Source organism: Lissotriton vulgaris, chromosome 4_1 (genome assembly GCF_964263255.1).
Source record: "Lissotriton vulgaris chromosome 4_1, aLisVul1.2, whole genome shotgun sequence".
Taxonomy (NCBI): Eukaryota; Metazoa; Chordata; class Amphibia; order Caudata; family Salamandridae; genus Lissotriton; species Lissotriton vulgaris.
In genome coordinates this window covers 1,475,403,221-1,475,425,501 of record NC_141691.1, presented here as the reverse complement: position 1 = coordinate 1,475,425,501, position 22,281 = coordinate 1,475,403,221, and the positions used below count along the sequence as shown (strand labels likewise).

Sequence of the window (22,281 nt, the reverse complement as noted above, 5' to 3'; positions counted from 1 at the left end):
ATGCAGCAGTGGGACAGGCGGTGCTTAGCCATCTCTTTCAGTGAGGTGAGCCTTCTTACATCCCGCCATCCAGGTATGCACATTCTTGGTTATTGTAAGATTCTGCTTACGATATTGTTTCCATGTTATTTCATGAGATGTATATTGTCTAACATGCCTGCAGTGCAACTGGGCATCACTAATGTGCATATCTTACTGCTAACTACTCTGATTCATGCATGTGAATCTATGAAAGACACCCTTAATACTGGATAAGAAATGCGTTACTTACCTGTATTGGTGTCTTTCATAGATCACATGCAACCCTCCCCCCTCCCCTGGAAGGTCTCACATCCCTCTCTAACAATACTACGTCTACCTAGCTGGGTGCGTACGAAAATCTGAGGGACTGAGGCTCCTCCCAGGAAGGTTCTAGAGGGAGGTCGGAGCTATTGTCTGACTCTGAGAGTTTGGTCCTTTTTGCATAAGGACAAGGAAAGGCTGCTAAGGGGAGACCCTTAGGCCTATTTTCTCTATGTATGTCTATAGGACATTACTTTTTTATGTACCGGAGGCTCCCGTCTCGACGACGGGGAATGATTCAGGCATGTGAATCTATGAAAGACACCAATACTGGATAACTGCTGTTACAGGTAAGTAACGCATTTCTTACTTTGTATGTTTTGCATTGTAGGTGAGATCTCTCCCTGGTACCTCAAATCTTTCCTGTGGTGAAATTCCCCCAAAATGTTCTAGAATTACTCTAAGTGCATTCAAAATACTGCTGCTGGAATCTTGTTTTGTTTGCACTATGGAGACCACATATCCCCAGCTCTACTATAGCTCCCAGTGGCATAAAGTGAAGTTCAAACCATTCTGCATCAACCACACACCTTTCTTGGGACTTGGAGCAGATGATCCCAAAAACAAATGTTGCTTATACATGCTCCTACCACCTCTTCTGAAAATGTTACAGTTGCACCTCTCTTAAATCTCCCTGCCTGTGGAATGCACCTATGTGAACAGGTCCTTCTTCTTAGATTACTCAACTGTCAGTATATTATCACAAACCTGGAATTGGCTTCAGATTCCTTGATTTATACAGCAAGAAATCAAATCAGGTACACTTGCACCCACAACTATCCTCTCCCTAGACCTGATTTCAATTCCAGTCTCTGTCTACCTGTAGCTTATCAGAGGTTCACATATCTTGCTGGATGTTTCCTTCTTCACCACACACCTCTTTCATTCCATTTCCAGGATTTCCATAGCTCCTCCAACAACTGGCCATATCACACACATCCGGTTTCTTTACACGTCCTAGTAGAATGCCATCCACTCAACTTCCTCATCAACCCCAGATAGCTAGTGATGCTTGTAGATTATAACAAAGCCTCCTAACATGAATTTATAATTTAACATGAAAAATGTACATTTATTTACCAAGAGGATTTTCAGTAAGTGGTTGGAGTTTATTATAATACAAGAAGCTGGTGCCCCATTCTTTATAATGTATGTGTTCATTATTGTAGCACTACAGCAGAATTTTATAGTTGCCTGCTACAAAATCTAGGTACATAATCAAAGGGATAGTGTATTATATTACAGAGTTATCCTAGGGGGCCTGGATATGTCGAAAGGATATAGAAATGTTAAAGTGGTCACATGATATGCATTTTTCTTTGTATGGTTCAAATCATCTTTACCCAACAGTTGAAATATTTTTTTCTCATTCAGGTTGGAACCATTTTGAATGGTATGTTGGATGAAAGTTTTAAACAGCGCTCAATTCGCAAACAGCAAGGTACAAAACTTGTGACTGCAGTGCTTCAAAACTGGTCGAAGCTTGATAGCTGGTGGAATAAAGACTCTGGTTCGGAGAGCAAGATGGCTGTCGTCACTCTCTTGTCCAAGGTTCTGCAGGTATTCCTTCCACTTAGTATATTACATTAATCGGTTAGGTAAAATATATAACTTTTATGGGCAGGAATGCAGGCTGTCATTACCTTACCAGGATTATAAAACTACATAACTGTATTTGTATTTATTCCTTGGATAGATACTTCTAACTGCAGATTCCTCATGTTGTGAATATTCTCTAGGTTTCAGACTGGACCAGAATTTCCAAAATCAGTACTCCTGTGTGCTGGTAGATGGTCATGTGATTCGGCACCAACATCGTTCCTCTCGGAAGTGATGAACCATAGGGTGTCAGTTCCTTTCTTTCCGTGTCTTTAGATGTAGATCTGAAGCTCAACTGCTCTTGTCTTTGACAAGTCTTTTCTCCAAATTATTTTGTTTTCCAGTTTGCAAAGGAAATCGGTCACCCTCCAAAGCGACAAGGTTTAAAGCTTGTAGAGACTGTCACAAACAAATATCTATGACAGATCCACACAAGGTATGCTTGTGATTGGAGTACAACTCCAGGTCCTGCGATGACTGCCCCCAGTTGAACTCAAAGGCCATACGGGACTGCGAGGCAAAACTCTGTCACCAATCATCAGAAGAGCACTGTGACAGGTCTAAGTCGAAAGGAAAGTCCTGTTCCTACTTCCAAAGTAGTTCCTGCAACTGATCCTCATCGAGGTCAAAGTCTTCAAGTAAGTTTAAGAAGAAGCACAGAAAGGCAAAGTGAGAATCCGCCCCTTCTCGCCACTCTATAACTCCAGAGAGAGTGTGAGAGTGCCAATGTGCAAGTCTGTCTTGCTCCCCAATTCCTGAAGAGCTGATTTTGAACTTGGTTCGAAAGAAACCCTAATTTCTGGCCACGCCAGCATCATCAAAGCAAATAGAGGCCTTTAGTAGGGCGATGCTGTGCATATTTGACACGCTTCCGGTTCCCTCTGGCTCACCAGCTGGCCACAAGGATCAGCAGAGGCCTCCAGTCAGAGTCTTGCGAGTTGACCCTCAGCGCCGTCTGTGATGTTTGGGCTACTTTGGGGTTCACACAGATTCTGATGGTTTCCGACTCTGAGCTGGCCTCGTCTCACCCTCGAACGAGTTTATGTTCCGATCACACCATAACAAAGCCAAAAGTCAGCCCTTCTGACTCTGATGCAATGTTTTTACCACACTGTAGAGCCTACCTTTTACATCAGCTCTTTGGCTCAGATTCTGACAATAACAGCTATGAATAGGATTAATTTGTCCCTGAGCATGACGTTTGCAGAATTACAGGATGTCAGTGTTCTGGGCATGTCCCCAGACACTGGACTTGTCTCTCCCCCAGGTCCTGTCACAGAGGAGAGTTCTTATTTTGTTCCAGTGATGGGATGGCTGCGGAGACCCTTGACCTGCAGTTCCTACCAAGGAAGTCAAAATTAATATTCTGAAGGAGGTTCTTCAGCCTGACCAGGCACCTACAGAACCTCTCCTGCAATTTAACAAAACCTTCGAGGATACCCTTTGGGCAGGGCCATTCTCCGGCCACCCCAGTCAGTAGGCAGTTAGCCTGCTGCCAAAGACCTGGCACCAGGCAATCCTAAATTCCTGACTCAACACTTAACGCCTGAGATGTTTGGTGGTCCAGGCATTCACCAGCAGAGTGAATCCTAACCTTGACCCTTTCTGACTGCCTCCTGGGTGGCCGCAGCCATGGACTATAGGATGCAGTTGATAAAATTCTGTCAGTAGTTTGGGAGGACCGACAGGCACAAATACCTACAGGACGGCCGGAATGTACCCAAATTTGGTGTCTGACCTGAACACAGCCAGTTGCTTGAATCGGGCAATGGACATGGGTTTGGTGCCTCAATGCCATACTTAGATGAGGACTATGAGATTTCTCTGGGGATGTCGAGCATCATTAATGGACATGCAATTAGACAGCTTTTGCCTCTTTGGTGAGAAAAGCTCACTCAGCCCTGGAATGCTTTAAGGAATGTCATGCCACAGCATGTTCCCTGGTACTTTCTGCCCCTACTAGGCGATTTCCCCAACGATTTCAACCCTTTCTTGGTTATTTCAGGATTTTCCAATATTATCGGTGACGGACTTCGCTGCCAGTTCAAAAACCTTCTTAGCCATATCGTGGCCAAGGCCCCAGCTCCCAGAGACAACAATTAAGGCATCAGGGATAATCTGCAGCTCAGTCCCCCACTCTTCCAGAACCACATCTGCAAAACTTCTTTAGTGTGCCCTTTTTGACACAAACCCACTCTTTAGGAGGCAGAATCAGACATTTCCTCCAAGGGTGGTTTAACATCACTTTGGACACATGGGTCCTCCAAATTGTCAAATGGGGCTACGCCCTCCTGTCTCTTTCTGCCATTCTGCACCTTCCATCTCAATCAGCCTGAGTGATGGAGGAACACATGTCTGTTTTGTAGCAGGAAGTGCAGGCTGTTTTGGCCGAAGGAGCCATGGAGATGGTTCCTGCCTTGGAAGGAGCAACTGTGTGTTACTCTGGCTTCTTCCTTGTGATGAAGACAGACATAGGCCTTCGTCCTGTTTTAGATCTCTCCCCTCTCAAAGCAATCCTGCAATTGGACACATTTAAGATGCTCAAACTGTCCCAGATTTTGCCTGCTGTGGATCCTGGATAGTAGTATTGCACCTGCAGGACCCTTATTTCCATATACCAAACCTGCAGGCTCACAATCATTATCTGTGATTCACAATGGACCTGCGGCATTTTCAGTCTGCAGATCTGCCTTTTGGCCTTACTAGTGCCCCTCAGGTATTCACAAAGTGATGGTGATGGTCACAGTGCATTTTCGGAGGTTGGGTACGCCATTCTCCCCCTAACTCTTCGACTGGCTGTTAGAACGTGCTAGCCCCAGGCAGTTATAGACCACCTCCAGACTATGGTGAACCTCCTAACATTGTTGGGGTTCTCTATCAATGTGTTGAAACAGCACCTGACTCTTTTGCAGACGCTCCTGTTCATCTTAGTCCTCCTTGATACAGTGCAATTTCATGCTTTACTCCAGAGTGTTGAGTCCTGGAGATTCGGGCTGCAATCCTAATATTTCAGCCTCTCTCCAGGATCTCAGTGAGAATGGCTTTGAGGCTGCTGGGACAATTGGCCTCTTGCAGCTTTCTAGTCTACCATGCCAGATGGCACAGGCAGGCTCTGCAGTTGGGATCTGAAGTCCCAGTACCAGAGGAACCTATCAGATTCCATTCATGTCTTCTGGCCTTGTGCATCTGTCCTCTAGTCCTGCTGCCGCTTTGGGAAGAAACTCTGTTGCTGCAACAGAGAAGGGTCCTGCAGCTGGGCCTGCACAACCGAGATTAAGCTGTGATAGCTGATCTCTTTCATTCTTCCTCCAAATTCGTTGGTATAATTGTGGCAGCCAGGGTACACTTGGCACTAGGACCCATTTGTGGCTTGGTGCGGCGCCTGTCAGAATGATCTGCTACAAGCTAAGCTATCTAAATTGTTGTTTGTTTTGTCATTGGCCCACCATGGACTTACAATGGGCACTGTTGAAGGGTTTCAGTATGCACTTTCAGCTTTTGTGAGGTTGCTGGATCAGCTTTCTTTGTTTAAATCACCTGTTGTGATGAGAGTTGTTATACCTGGCACCTTGGTGTGGGTCTCCCTTCCTTTTTTTGCTGAAGCCACATGTGTTTTTGCTGGTTATAGATGCTTTGGGCACTGTGCCACTGCTGTCCAGTGCCTCAGTGCAAGTGCTCCCTATGGTAAATTGATGAATGGATTAGTGATCCCATGATTGGTTGGTTTGTTTTACTTGTCAGACCCTAGTACAGTGCACTGAGTGTGCCCAGGGCTTGTAAACCAAATGCTGCTGATGGGCTTGCAGCACTGGTTGTGCCACCCACAAAAGCGGCCTGTAAAAGTGCGTCTCAGGTCTGCCATTGCAGAGCCTGTTTGCAGTCTGGTACTGCCATGTTGACTGGGCAAGTGCACCAACTTGCCAGTCCCTAAACCTTCCCTTTGCTACGCCGATGATACGCAGTTGGTCGTCTCCCTGGCAAGGGATGACGCCTGAGATCAGGGGAGTAATAACTTGACCCCCTGTCTCACCTAGGTTCTGGAGTGGATGACGACGTCGTTTTTAAAGCTAAATGGGGCCAAAACTGACATCATGCTCCTGGGTTATAAAGCTCCCATCAGCCTCGACCCATGGTGGCTGCACTGTCTGGGCCCCCCTCCCACCCCAAAGACCCAAATAAAGAGCCTGGGGGTCTGGCTAGACACCACCTTGGGGTTTCAGGTCCAGGCCAAGAAGGTGGCGGCGACCTGTTATGGACAGCTTAGGGTCCTCAGGAAAGTCCTGTCCCTCCTACCTTTTGAGGCCAGACGCGTGCTGGTCCAGTCGCTAATTGTATCGCGTCTGGATTACGCAAATGCTGTTTATCTGGGAGCTCCAGTTGGTTCTATCCAAATTCTTCAATCAGTACAAAACTGTGCAGCTCGGCTGCTTATGAATCTTCCCAGACGCTGTTCGGCGAAGGCGGCACTTCGGTCACTTCACTGGCTCCCGATCCAGGAAAGGATCTTGTTTAAAACGTTCTGTATGGCGCACAAGTCTATAATTAATGTTGGTCCTACCATCCTCCAGCCCCTGTTTTGCCGGCATCCTGCCGCTAGATCCTTGAGATCTAATCAGCGAAATTTGCTGGTGGTACCCAGGGTGAAGCGAGCCCGTATGGGTGGCCGCCAGCTTTCCTTCCATGTAGCCAAGGGCTGGAATAAACTCCCATACAACATCAGGCTGGAAATGAATCATCTCGTATTCAGGAAGCGACTGAAGACATTTTTGTTCCACTGATTGTCGTCTTCTGTCCGTGGTCTTGCAGTGCTGGGATGCCTCTGGGTAGCCATGCGCTATACAAGAGCGTACTCATTCATTCATTCAATCATATCATATCAATTCAATAATTGTAATTGAGAATCCAGTCTACGGTTTCCACGGAGCTCAACGTTCTGCGAGCGAGGTAGTCGAGCGGCAGCGGAGTGTTGCTCAAGCCGGCGTTTTGACCTGAGCCGAGCCGAACTGAGCCGTTGTAGATGGGGTGTTGAGGTCGCGTTGAGGCCGCGAGCCGCGACCCGTAGGAGCTGCAAGTGCCTCTGCTAATCCCTACTTGCCTGCCCGCCTGCCCACTTTCAGTCCTGCGCTGGTGCTTGTGCGGAGAAGCGCGAGCCACGGGAGAAGAGCCTGGCGGCAGGGGCGGCAGCATCAGCCGCGAACCATCAGGTGCCAGGGGCCGCGAGGAGCGCAGTAACACTTAATCCAGCAAACCTCTACACGTTGCACGGTGGATTCCAGGAGGAGAACCAGTTCCAACGCCAGGTTTTGCAGCTCGCCTAGCAGTTCGTCAGTCCGTCAGAGGAGACCAGAGGAGTCAGGCTGCGAGCCGCGTGCAGGTGTGAGCGCTGAGTCCCGTGCTGTGAGAACAACACCGCCGCTAGCCCTCAGCTACAGGGAGGAACTTTAATACCAGGAAAAGCTGCGGAAAAGCCACAAAGCCGCCAGGGAAGCCTGCAAGCAGCAGCAGCAGCCGGTACTTGGTGAGCCGGGGTGGGCAGCAGCGCTCGCGGTCGGCAGCACATACGTAGTTGGGCGTGCGGGCATGTGATCCCAGGCTAAGCGGGCATTGCACCAACACAGTGTGAACAAAGCCAGGCCGTAGCTCAGCCCAGGCCATTGCCCAGGAGCCCAGAGCATAGAGAGCACAGAGAGCGGAGTGCCACTGAGGACGGAGGACTGGTGCCCGCTCCTATACTTGTGCTCCAGCGACCCTGCAACCTCCTGTAGCCGTGCATAGAGATATTGGTCCACCGGGGCAGCTGGCGTAACCCACCCCCTCAACCCCTGCCGGAGAGAGCACAGTCCACCCACCCCCAAATCAGGGCTGGCCTCCCCAAGTCGTTACCACTTCACAACTACTAATCAACTACATACTTATACTCCCTATCATCTTTTTTCAAGAGCTCAAGAGCCTCCCACCCCTGGCAGCTCAAGGGTGCGGAACGGAAGTCGGAGTGGCCAAAGGGAGCAAAGAAAAAAAGGGAAGGAAGCTGGCTCTCCCAAAGAAACATCTGTACCTCTGTATCATCATGAGATCCGGGAAAATTAGAATGGACCCCACAATCAAGAAAAGAAACCAATCACACTCCATAAAAATGAGCGAAGGAACCCATGATTCCTCCCATGAAGACCCAGCAGATGTGCAAGTCACAATTGTCAACATCCCCACAGAAACGACATCACAACCAACCTCACATCTAAAAAATTCCAAGATCACCGACTTTTAAATCCTTCCCTCATCGCCATCCGTGCTGCAGAAGCCCACACTCACTAATCACAATAAGAGAACATCTCAGTCAGTGGGTTCGATGTCGTCAGTTTTGCAGCCTCTGAGCAAAACCCCACGAAAGATCAGTAATAGCCCTAGGAAAACACCCAACAAACTCACAGTTAAAGCACAAATAAAACTAACGGAAGCAGCAACCCATGCAAACGTCCATGCGGCGGTATCAACAGTAAAAACACCAAATCTCCCAACGAAGCATTGCTCATTACGTCTCGGTTCCTACTTTTGTACGACAGAGACTGACCCTGGGACCGCAAACCCAGCCTCAAGAACGGACATTAGAAACATACTAGACAAGGACGTAACCGGCACAGGAATGGTCAAAAGGCATCAAGACGACCAGGACTATAGGGACGAACACAGTAAAGGCAATGTTCCCCCTAAACTGGAAGGAATCATGGCACAGCAGGGACGACATTGCATAGATGGCCCTGATGGCCAACCGAAGGAACAAATCGCACCTAAACCTCAATCCCCCCCCCCCACGTCCAGAAACTCTGGAAGCTAACAATTGCATTCGTTCAGGTAGTTTAATAATTCACCATGAGGCAAACTTTCAAACACCGAATGGTCCGTCGGGACTATTCCCCCTTCATTACTCTATTTGTTCACCGACCAAAACAACCCCTCCTAAAGGACCTGAGCCCAGAAAAACAAGAAAACATGGAACACTTACCCCAGGCACAGGTCAGGGTGGAGATCCTCAAGTGCTGGTTCGGATTAAGCCAGGGGTCAAAGTCAGGACCAGTTCACAATTCACCAGCAACCAAACAGACTACCAGCCACCAGCGCAGGCACCGCTGTGGCCGCCATTCATCAGTATTATGGAAACCATTTCCTCAGCACTACTCAGACACTCTGAAAAATTAGAGCTACAGATAGACCTCCTACAAATTTTGTCATCTCACGTGGTTGGTATAGACAGCAAGATACTAGAGCTTAATTCTCTCATAGAGCGGGTACAGAAAGACCCACACACAACGTTCCACAAATGCTAGTGTTCGGAAACAATAAACCAACTGAAAGTCTTACCAACCATTCTAACAGACATTCTATGGGAAGTCCAAAACAAATCAAAATAGCACAAAGACATCATGTAAACTCACCCCACGGATACTCTCTCTGACAACTTGACAAGTATAATCAGCGGCGACATCTCAATTGGTGAGGACTTTGGGCCAGACGCAACGGAAGGACTCCCAACGACCGATCATTTATCAACAGCACACTTTGCACTTCTAGAAGACCCTCCGCCCTAAGACAACCGCACTCAGGACCCAGCTAACCTAGGGAGCAAAGATCCTGGCCCTCTTACCTACGGGCAATAAAAACAATCCACCTCCTTAACAAAACGAGATCACAAGAGATTAAGGAAATCCAGGCAAAAGAAGCTGCAAAGAAAACAAAAAACACCACAGCCCAAAGGCACCAGGGCCAAGATCCCCGGACGCCTGCAGTCAAAAAACGAATCTGACCCCAGAAACAACTCCTCAAGAACCAAAGTTCAAAGACGCAAGCACTAAGGTTCAGGAGGAGCAAGGGGAAACCTGGCAGGGATCCTTACCTCCAAGTTTGCCCCACACAGTCACATCAATAGAATCGGCCAGCAGCCAAAGTATACATACTCCCACACAAGACCATCTAAAAATGCAACCGGAGTGCGGCTCTTCTGTGCAGAATCCCCAGGCAGAACAAAAAAGCATCACGCACTACTTTCCGAAAATGACAAAGGCACAAAACGGGAAATCCTCGCCTTACGGTGCAGCATCAAAGACCCTCTACCGTAAGCTGCGACCTCCCTATATCCCTCCAGTATGCTCCCCCCCCTGAACTAGCAGCCCAGTCCATTATTCCATTCCAGGGCAACTCAGTCAAGATAGCCAAAACAATCACTGAAATAAGGAACAAGGAGCAAGAAGAAGATCCAGACTTAATGTACCCAGCAGGCTTACTTAAACACAAAATTATTCCGCACTATAGCTCAAGGGGGAAGCACGATATTCTCAATCGGAGCGCCATCCTAAAACTAACCAATCTGATAGAACCTCCGAGTCATCTGAACACCAACCACATTGAAAGCATTGAATTTCACCCAATTGCAAATACTAACGGGAGAGAAATGACAGTGGCAACAAGGAAGGATCCCAGGATAGCCAAGGAATTTTGGCAAAACAGAGACATATTCGCAAAATGGGGAATAGAAATCAGACCGGTTCCATTGGAGAGATATCCGGGCCTGTTATCCTTGCTGGTCGAGGACCGTTCACGTCCAGCAGTGGAGTACTTCGGGGGCAGTCGGTTGCTCGGAGAGTACCAAGGGAGGATGGTCCAACCTACGAATCATCCACCAGTTCGGTGGACCAACTGAGAAACGCAAAATCTTACCCCCAGCAGCTCATATGATGAATGAAGAGTGAACACAAAATCTGAAAATATGTTCATGGAATATAAACGGGTTGGGAGGCAAAACAAAAGACGCTGACTTACTAGCTTTTCTAAATAAATTTGACATCATCTTACTTCAGGAGACTTGGTCAACCACTGCGGAACAAATTGACGGCTTTAAAGAAATTCAACTACAGGCCATCAGAAGAGGTAACACAGGCAGGGCCGCAGGAGACCTATCGATCTACCTGAACACCAGCATTCCTTGGTCTCACGTTACCATTGACACAGGACAAACATGGATCCAGTGTATCAAAATCAAGTTACCTCCCGATCCGTCTTCAAGTCCTTTTGGCCCTCAAGAGTCCCGGCAACTGGTAATTTGTAACACCTACATACACTCGGATGCAAAGAAGAAACCAGAGAAAATCCTGACCCTAAAGGCGCTAATTAAATCAATGCAATCCACTTACCCACAGGCGGGGCTGGTGGTGTTAGGAGATCTGAATATGTTCCTTCTACTTAGGGACCACACCCTCAACAGCAACCAAAATAAACAGAAAGACAAATCCATCCCTCCAATGGTATCAAACCATCAAATAAAGGATAAGCATGGCCAGGGGTGTGCGCAAATGCTCACCGACGTCGGTCTTATAATCCTGAATGGCCGTTTTCCCCAAGATCAACCCACGTCCCTAACCAGAATAACCAAACAGGCTCAAGCTGTTCTAGACTACACCATAGTGGACTCAGAGGTCTTATAAACAATAGTTTCCTTCAGCATAACTCACCGGTTGGAGAGCGACCACAGCCCACAATCAATTGTACTCCGTCATCTATACATTAGGGGATCAGCATGCAATGATCTGACCGAACCTTTGTGTCTATACAATCTCAAGCGATTAGTTCAAAACGGAAAGAACGTCGAAGAAATCACGGCACATGCGAAAAGAGCGCATGCAGAGGTTACCGGGAACAGTCAAACGTCTCTTCAGGACAACTGGGTAGAGATCATCATCACCCTAATGGAAAGATTTGGCCACCAAACACACACAAACAAAAGGAAACCCTGCAAGGCATTCCAGGCGCTCTTGGACCCAATACTGAGCAAGAAAAGGATTCTAAATCAATAAATAAGAAAGTTATCAAGAAAAGGCACGATAAAGGGTGATGACACCAAGCGTCAAATTTACAACCTACGGCAAAAATATAAAAAAGACGTTTGGCTAGAAAAATCAAAACAACAAAAAGAAATTTGGCAACAACTATTAGAATCAAGCAAATCCCATAACAGGAAATTTTGGGCAGACACCAGCAAAGTAGCAAACGGAGCCGCACAGACCTTTAATTCAAACATTCTACAGGAAGACTGGATCCAGCACTTGGAGCTAACACAAAAGACCAAACTTCAGTCATGGGATTCAAATCATTTTTTGCACCAACAATACGACAATCAAGAAGCGGCCCAAAACTGAGAAGAACATCAGATCACGCCATCCCAAGTTCATAGGGTTATCAAAAAGCTACGGTCAAAAGGTGCGCCAGGCCCAAACGGTTTGCCAAACGGCCTATTTCAATTTTACCAATCCTTTTGGGCGGAATACCTCACTCCCTTGTTCAACAATGCCTTTCAAACAGGAAACATTCCTACATCATGGAGAGGGAGCATTTTACACCCAATATTTAAAGCAGGTGCAAGAACAGACCCAGCCAATTATAGGCTGATCGCCCTAATCGACGTGGAGGCAAAAATTTACGCATCTAATCTCCTGAGAGATCTGGAAGACTGGGTTAGTTCCAAACATATCATCCTAATCACCCAGACGGGGTTTAGGCCCAGAACCAACACCACATGTAATCTTCTAGCTCTAAACCTCCTTGTCGAAAGAGCAAAGGAAAGGTCAACAAAATTGTACACCTGTTTCGTAGACCTAAAGGCGGCGTTCAACACTGTCCCAAGGGAGATCCTATGGCAAAAGATGGACAATTGGGGCACTCCGACGAACTTGTTACGAGCAATAATAGAACTATACTCATCCACCTGGGTCAAGATCAAATTAGGCAACGGAGATAGAACAACAAAAAAAATCCCCACCCTAATCGGTCTGAAGCAGGGATGCGTATTAGCCCCAACCCTTTTCAACATATTCACCGCCGACCTAGACAAGTATATCGCGGAGACACAGTGACCCGCCAAAGCTAGCTCAATACAAAATAAGGAGCCTACAGTATGCCGACGACATAGTTCTTTGCAGCAAGACCCCTTTGGGTCTACAACGCTCCATCATAAGATTGCATGAATACATCTCTGTGAATGGCTTGCAAATCAACTACAATAAAACAAAGATCGTCCGCTTCTCATCCCGGCAAGGGCGACAACTCTTCAAATGGCACATCGCGGGCAACGCTATAGAGTCAAGTAACTCTTACAAGTACCTGGGGGTCGTGGTCGACTCAAGTTGGTCACTAAAAACTCACCAACTGCATAGAAAAGCGCTGTCCAATAAACTACGGTTTGCTCTAAAGTTACTGAAAACAAAATTGAAATGCCCATCCAACCTTTACCTCTTGAAAGTGATTGAGGCAAAGTTTCTACCTTCCCTTACGTACGGTTCGGAGCTATGCAGAGGCAAAGACGCAAACTTCTTGAACTTACAACAGTCAAATCTGTTCAAATACATCTTTCACATACCAAGGTCTGTATCACAAGCGCAAGTACGCCTGGAATTCGGGCTTTCAAACCAGCATCAAGTCAGGCAAGCCGGGATACTAAAAATGTGCTGGAAATTAAGGGCAGCAAGTGAGGACTCGCTGATGGGCCATTGTTGGTGCGAAATTAACAACCGAACAAATGCAAAAAACGTATGGAAAACATCTTTGGAAGACGCACTGACACAACTAAACATGCGAGAGGCATGGAATACAAACCACCCCTTCATGGCCTTCAAAAAAATAGCCTACAGTACAGCAAAACAAAAATCCAGGATTGTCGACAAAGCCGCCCTCGCAAAGAAAAAACATGGCTGGACGGTGCTAGCCACGTATGAGAGAAGTGCCCCACAACCATACCTTGTCAACTATATAACACCGTCCTAACAACAAATGCTCCTACGCATACGCCTGGGCACCTACATCACAAAGGATCAGACCCCAGCATGGAAGCAAACATGGCCAACATCGCTATGCAGACTGTGTGGCCATTCGGAAGAAACACTGACTCACATTCTGTGCATTTGTCCATCATTGGCTAGTCTGAGATGTTACTACCTATTACAAATATTTAGTTTTTATCAAATCAGAACTTGCAGGCCAGCCGTTATGTTAGCAGTGAACAGTTTCCAGTTGCAAATGGTCTGTAGGGCCTCCAAATTCTTATAGAAGGCGAGCCTCGTAATCCATAAAACTGAAAAAATGGTGCAGACCTAGTCTAAAGGACTGATATGTTAGGAGAGGCTCAGGCCGCAGACTATGTAATACTGTTTTTAAAAAAGAACTTGTTTTTTAAAGAGTGTAAACGCATTTTAACCAAGGCTAGTTCGTATACTGTTTTGTACTCCATTTTGTAAAGGTTTTAATTAACCATATGCAATAAAATATTACTTACTAACTCATTCATTCATATTAGACACCCCTCTGGTAGGCCCAAGGGCAGGGTGCATTGTAAGTATTGAGGTGCCGGGTTTTTAGGAACCCGGTGGTGCCAGGGGATAACACCCGAAGACCTCTGAGTTCTCCCTGTTCCGGACCACAGAAACCAAGAGTCTTCTAGGTGAAGTCAGAGATCGAGTTTTATTGTCTGCAACCAAGTAACATGTGTCCTAGAAGTACGACAGCACGGGCCGTAAGTTCTCAGGGGACTGTTCGTTTTTACAGAACCAGCCTTCTCCTTTTATATACGATATTACACTTCAGGCAAGAATTCTTGAGTTTATGATATGGTCATAGACATATTTACACAATAAAGCAAAGAGCGAAGTCATGACGGCCAACCCATATTTTAGATGTCCAGTTTGTGATAGATGACCAAGCCCAGCCCGGAATTACAATCAGATATCCATGAAACCCCAATAGAACAGAGCCCTTCCTTGTCATAAAACTGGCCATAAACAAGGAACATGGACAGGTGTATGTGTGCAGGAAACATGGTCTGTAGGTGGTGAATGGTTTATGGCATGTTGTGCTTTGATGATATCTTACTCGGCCACTGGGCGAGGAGCTGCCCAAACAGGTTTGACTGAAGGCGGTAGAGTCAGTTCGGCCAGGTCATGGGGAAGTCAGCTAAGGTGGACGTGTCCTTTCAGATCAAGCTCGACCTTAATCAATTGACTTATATGAGGGCAAGGCATAAGATGGATGCCGTTCACAAAATGGAGTCCGAGGGTTTGGAACGGAAACCATGATTTAAGGGTGTTGGCATCGCCCAATCATGACGCAAATGCACAGGGATAATGTCCTAATCATTACCGGTCTGCCGATACCAAATTCGTCATGGTACGATGATATTTTGTGACACGAGTGTTGGACCTCGGTACCATATTACAGCAAGGTCCGGAATTTCAGAACCACAGACCCTCCTTTTGCCCTCATATTAGGCAATAACTCATGCTAATCTGAGTCCAAATCTGTATTGATGAATTCATGGAGATGTTGCTGTAGCATCATTCTGTTGCTCAATTCGTCCCTCGACACAGGCTTCCTTGCACATGAAGTAGCACAGAGGCCACATATTGCAGGAGCGCACTGCACAAACAGGCAGAACATAAACAGAATGGCTAAGATCATCCCAATGAAGATCAGAGTTTTCCATCCCCAGGCAGATATCAGTTCCCAGAACCACCCGAGCAAGGACCAATCCCCTTTTTCCAAGTGAAGGGAATCAGAGATTTTGTGTAGTTTGGAGATGGCTTGGTACACCGTCGGAGCATTATCAGGGATGAAAATGCAACAACTGGATTGGATCACTCTACATACACCACCACGGTCTGCGAGTATGACATCTAGGGCAACCCGATTTTGAAGGGTCATAAGTCGGTCCGATTGAAGCTCGGCAGTCAGGTTACTAAGGGCACCGGCCATCTCAGTCACGGCGGATTCAACTACCCTTGTTAACTGGCGAATGTTCCTGCTGTTCACCATAGGCCCCCAAAACGGCAGAAAACCCTTTGCGAAGTCCCCAAACTCTTGACCCGCAGTGTCGTCTTGACTCACGACACCCCTAACTGTCCTTGTCCGATGGTAATCTGCCCCGGCCGTGTCGGTGGGTGGCAGCAGAAACGAGATAAAACATGTGCCCGAGAAGTCAGGGGGCAACCATGTGTATGCTTTGTCATGGCAGACGAAGTATGTACCCTTAGCCGCTAAGAATGGAGGGGAAGTTCGGGATGCGAACACATACGTTTCCGTGCATACGCTCTTCCCCAACTGTGCTTTGGGATCCTTACCAATACCTTGCAGACATAGGTGACCTCGGTGGGGTACTACCCAAACTGGGGAGGATTTCTTCGATTTCTGGCTCTCACTTAAGGAAATCCCATATTTGGTGATGTTCCACCTACTGTACGGGGCAAACTCATCTTTGGGAATAGTTCGATATGTGTCGATATCCCTGCTCATATTCCTTACTCCTGCCACTAGTGCCTTGTTGCTGGAACTGCTCCCTCACGAAGTGGATCAGCAACTGCGCGGACGAACTCGCCCCGCTGAGGACCCCGCCTAGCAGACCCGGCAGCAAGAAGGCCCCATGGTTCACCGACGAACTCAAGAGCTCCAAGAACAACTGCCGAGCCCTCGAGAAAGTCTGGAAAAGGGAACCGACACCGGACAACAGGACCTCCTTCAAACTTGCCACCCGGAAACACCACCAGCTGATCCGCGCCGCCAAGAAAACAGCATTCAAGGACCGGTTGGACAACAACGCACACAACTGCAAGGAACTCTTCAACATCGTGAAAGAGCTTTCCAACCCCAGCGCAGGAAACAACGACGTCACCCCATCGCAAGACCTCTGCAACTCCCTCGCTTCATACTTCCACAACAAGATCACGGACATACACAGCAGCTTCAACAACCAACCAACGCACACCACGACCGAACAACCACCCCCCACCACCACCCTCCACGCCTGGACCCCGATCAGCACCGAAGACACCATCCGCACGATGAACTCCATCCACTCCGGATCACCGACCGACCCCTGCCCTCACCACGTCTTCAACAAGGCCGACGCTGTCATCGCACCCCACCTGCGAGACATCATCAACACATCCTTCGACACCACCATCTTCCCTGAGAGCTGGAAACACGCCGAACTCAGCGCTCTACTCAAGAAACCAACAGCGGACCCCACCGACCTCAAGAATTACCGCCCCATCTCGCTTCTCCCGTTTCCAGCCAAAGTCATCGAGAAGACCGTCAACAAGCAGATGGCCGCCTTCCTCGAGACGAACGGATCCCTCGACCCCTCACAGTCCGGCTTCCGAGCCAAACACAGCACCGAGACCGCCCTCATCGCCGCCACCGATGACATCCGAGCCCTGATGGACAATGGAGAAACAGCGGCCCTCATCCTCCTAGACCTCTCCGCGGCATTCGACACGGTCTGCCACCGCACCCTAGTACGGCGCCTCAGCAACATCGGAATCCAGGACAAGGCGCTGGAATGGATCATCTCCTTCCTCGACGGAAGAACACAGAGAGTCCGCCTACCACCGTACAAGTCAGAGGCCTCCGAAGTCATCTGCGGCGTCCCCCAAGGATCATCTCTGAGCCCCACCCTCTTCAACGTCTACATGAGCCCCCTCGCGGCCATCGTACGCAAACACAACCTCAGCATAATCTCCTACGCCGACGACACCCAGCTGATCCTCTCCCTGACCAACGACCCCGCCGCCGCCAGAGCCAACCTGCACGAAGGGATGAAAGAGGTAGCCGAGTGGATGACAACCAGCCGCCTGAAACTGAACTCGGACAAGACGGAGGTCCTCATCCTGGGCTCCTCACCCTCCGCCTGGGACGACTCCTGGTGGCCTCCCGCCCTGGGCACCGCACCCAAACCGACAGACCATGCACGAAACCTGGGCTTCATCCTGGAATCCTCTCCATGACCAGGCAAGTCAACAACGTCTCCTCGGCGTGCTTCAACATCCTACGCATGCTACGGAAGATCTTCCGGTGGATCCCCACAGAGACCAGGAAGACCGTCACCCAGGCCCTCGTCACCAGCCGACTGGACTACGGCAGCGCCCTCTACGCCGGTACCACCGCCAAGCTCCAGAAGAGACTCCAGCGGATCCAAAACGCCTCAGCCAGACTCATCCTCGACATCCCACGAACCAGCCACATCTCCGGACATCTGAGAGACCTTCACTGGCTCCCCGTCAACAAGAGAATCACCTTCCGCCTCCTCACCCACGCACACAAAGCCCTACACGACCAAGGCCCGAGCTACCTCAACAGCCGAGTCAACTTCTACGCTCCCAAACGCCACCTCCGATCAGCCAACCACGCCCTCGCCGCCGTCCCCCGCATCCGAAGAGCGACTACAGGAGAAAGGTCCTTCTCCTACCTGGCCGCCAAGACCTGGAACTCCCTCCCTCCCGACCTGCGCCTGACCCAAGACCACCTCTCCTTCAGGAAGAAGCTGAAGACCTGGCTGTTCGAGCAGTAGTGGCACCCCCCCCCCCCCCCCCCCCCCCAGCGCCTTGAGACCCTACGGGTATGTAGCGCGCTCTATAAGTGTCAATGATTGATTGATTGATGGGACGCGGTGGATATGGTTCTATGGCAAACAGGAACATTGTCTGGAAAGCCCACAGAGAACCATAATAACTGAATGGCAGGACGAAGTACGGGATGCCCTTATCGGTCGTGTGTGGCATAAGTCCACATATCCAACAGTTCGATGTGTTCATTATAGACTGGTGCTGGTGTAGGAGCTGGATGAATGAGTTATTTACAATTTCTAGTCTTCTGGCGGACTCGTGTTCAGGCAGAGGGTGAAAGGAGTGTGTGGGAACAGTAGGAGGAGGTGTGGGCTGAGTGTTATTTACAAGGGTAACTTGGAACGTGGATAGAGTAAAGCTAATCAAGTACATCGTTATGCTGCACAACAGTAGAATACATATTATCAAGAATCTCTTTTTGGCCATCACGGTGCATATTTGCTTTTTAAAGTTCGTGGGTCTAGCAGGTCTCTCTACCCTCGGGAGCTCCATCCTCTAGTTGCTGCCCGTGGTGGGAGTTTGATTCTGCCAAGAAGTGCGCTCTGTCCAGTCCGGGGTAATTCCCTCAGACCGACCAGAACCGTTGACCTAGGCGTCCCCAGCTGCACTCCTCAGACTTCAACCGCGGCCCTAGCAGCAGAACCGGATGGCGGTTCAAAAATCAAAAATGAGCAAGTTCCCTGGGCGAGAGAGCTGTAAAATCAAAAATAGTTCTTAGGGGAAAGAGAGTCACATAAGTTCACTTTTTATTAGTCCCTTTTTCTCGACCTCAGATTATATCGTTGCTTCCCAGGTACGGTGTGGTCTTTGAACAATGTTTCAGGTTCTGTAGTGTCCAACTACATTGACGGTGGCACAAATCCTTGCAAAATACGATCACTCTCCTTTTCTGTACCAGTTCCTTTCAGTCGTGCATCGCTGAAGAGTGTAAAGTGAGGTACAGTTTCAGTCTCAGAGTCAGCGATTCCGTCCTGGACCCATCGGTCATATGGAAGAGGCAGAGGGACCCGCTTACAATGGGTCCCGTGGATCCAGTTCTTCTTTCCTTCCACCCGAACGGCTGATCTTGTGGAAAGAAGGACGAGGTACGGTCCGATCCACCTGGGCTGCTCGTTGTTTGTGCGCTGAAAATTCTGCACCAAAACCCAGGTGCCGGGTTCAATGGAGTTACCTGGATCGTCAGAGGCTGGTGGAGAGGAACTGTGAACCTGTTGGTATAAAACACGTAATTTAGTTGTCAGTTCGTGCAAATAGTCAAGCAGTACAGGGTGCTCTATCTCACTGAGCCTCCTGGGCCTCGGTACCCCCCATATGTTTGCTGGGCGCCCGAACACGATTTCGTGTGGGCTAAGTCCCAGTCTAGAATGGACAATCGTTCTGGTAGATAGGAGTGCTAAAGGCAAGGCGTCAGGCCATTTAAGACCTGTGCTGGCTTGGATCTTGGCTAGTTTGAGCTTTAGGGTGCCGTTATAGCATTCTACTAGACCTGCTGATTGGGGGTGGTTTGCAGCGTGAAATTTCTGGTGGATGCCTAGACATTCGCACACTCTCTTCATCACCCGTCCCACAAATTCACTTCCATTATCACTCCAGACCATTCTAGGCATCCCAAACCTAGGGAAGAATTCCTTGACAAGGGCTTTGGCAGTTGACAAGGCAGTGTTGTCCTTGAGGGGGTACGCTTCCACCCACCTGGAGAAAGCGCAAACAACAACAAGCACGTATTTCAGATTGTTGCACCTCTCCATGTGGATGAAGTCGAGCTGCAATACCTCGAACGGGTACGTTGGAGGCGCAAAATGACCAGCAGGGGTTGGGGTTCCCCTACCGGGATTGTACTTCAAACACACCAGACAGTTCCTGACCAAATTCTCTGCGCATTTCGGGATACCACTATTCTGCCATACTGGGGCCAACAGTTTACAGATTCCTTTCGCACTGATGTGTGCCATTCCATTGGCCATTGTCACCACTGCGAGTACATATGCGTCGGGTAACAGCCATCGTTGGTGCTCCGACAATTCGACCCAACAACCATTCGCATCCAATCTTCCCTTGCTTTCTCTCCATTCATTCACCTCTTCTCCGGTGGCATCAGATTGTATGGACTTCACACTTTCTATAGTGTCCTCACACATACCCACATCGGGGATCCATCTAGCAGGACCTACAACATACATCCGACTCATTGTGTTCCTTGCAGTCTCTTTCGCGACCTCGTCAATGCATTCCCACGACCAACATCATCTTAAATCTTTCTATGTGCACTGCACTTTACAATCGCAACTTGTAGCGGCAAGGTCAGTGACTCGAGGAGCTCGTTAACTAGCTGACCATGTTGGATTTTTGCACCATGTGACGTCAGGAACCCACGTTCACGCCACAATCGTCCAAAACTATGGGCTACGCCAAAGGCGTATTGGCTATCAGTATACACATTCACTCGCTTTCCTTTTGCCAACACACATGCTCTTGTAAGTGCTATTAACTCGGCTGCTTGCGCGTAATTCTGGGGGATGCGTGCGGTCTCTACAATAGTGTGCAATGTTGTTACAGCATATGCTGCAGTCGTATCACCATTTGGCAACTTGAAGCATGAACCATCAACCCATAAATTATCATTACATTCAGGAAGGGGTGTGTCCTGCAAGTCTACTCTCCCTTTTGTCTCTTCTTCTGTCCTGAAGCAGCAATCGTGTTTTTCAACCTCATCTGTCTCTGCCGGAATAGGTAATAACGTGGCGGGGTTAAGTGTATCACACCTCTTTATGTGTATGTGGCTGGCTAACAGTGTCAGCTCATAGCTGGACAGTCGAGCACTAGTTAAATGCTGTGTCTTCGTTCTGTTTAGTAAAATGTCTACTGCATGTGGGACCATAACGATCAGAGTATTATTCATGACTAACCCAGCAGACTGTCGAATACAGACAGCTGCTGCAGCAGTGGCCCTCAAGCAACTTGGTAATGCCTTAGCTACAGGATCTAGAGTCGCGGAGAAATACGCGCATTGGCGCTGTTTTTTTTCTCCAAAGTATTGTGTCAAGACTGATAATGCGCAACCTTCCTTCTCATGGACATATAATGTAAAAGGCTTAATGTAGTCGGGGTTGCCCAACACAGGAGCCGAACACAATGCTTCGCGCAACTCATGGGAACTTGTCTGACAATCTTCAGACCAAGGCATAGGATTGGGTGTGTCTTTGCAGAGTAGTGCCAGCAAAGGTTTGGCCAATAGGGAGAAATTCGGTATCCATTGTCTACAGTACGATGTAATGCCCAAGAAAGCCCGAACTTCTCTCTGTGTCCTTGGGGCACTCAATCTTGCGATTACCTGTATTCTTTCTGGGGTCAGTCTCTTTCCCTCCTTCGATAAGATGTGACCTAGGTAGGTCACTTCTTGTCGGCAAAATTGTAATTTTGGAAGGGAGACTTTATGCTTCATGTCACATAAATGACACAACAACGACAGTGTGGCTTGCTTGCAAATTTCTTCAGTATCTGCAGCTATCAGTAGATCGTCTACATACTGAATCAGAGTCGCACCATCAGATAGAACAATCGTATTGAGTTGTGTTTTCAGAGCCTGACTGAATATGGATGGACTCTCACAGTAGCCCTGAGGAGCGCGTTTGAAGCGGAAGCTTCGTCCTCCTAAATTGAAGCCAAAAATGTCTCTGCTCTCCTCGGCGATCCGGATGCTGAAGAAGGCGTTCTTCAGGTCAATCACCGAAAACCAAGTGGCTGAAGCTGGAACCATTGTCAATAAGGCAGTAATGTCGGGGATGACTGGAAACTGCGGTACAACGATCTTATTTACTTCTCTAAGATCGATCACGAATCTGTATACAGGAGGCTGTGAAGGATCAGTACGCTTTAAAACAGGCAAAATAGGACTGTTACAAATGTTGCC

General features: G+C 48.3%; 1 protein-coding gene across 1 annotated transcript in view; it reads left to right on the top strand.

The window, feature by feature from the left end:
• The window catches only part of PRKDC (protein kinase, DNA-activated, catalytic subunit), a 2,818,033-nt gene that overhangs the window by 824,956 nt on the left and 1,970,796 nt on the right, over positions 1 to 22,281 (top strand). The window contains exon 37 of the mRNA XM_086965729.1: positions 1,717 to 1,902. Within this exon, the coding sequence (XP_086821855.1) occupies positions 1,717 to 1,902 (186 nt within the window). The remainder of the gene's footprint in view (positions 1 to 1,716; positions 1,903 to 22,281) is intronic.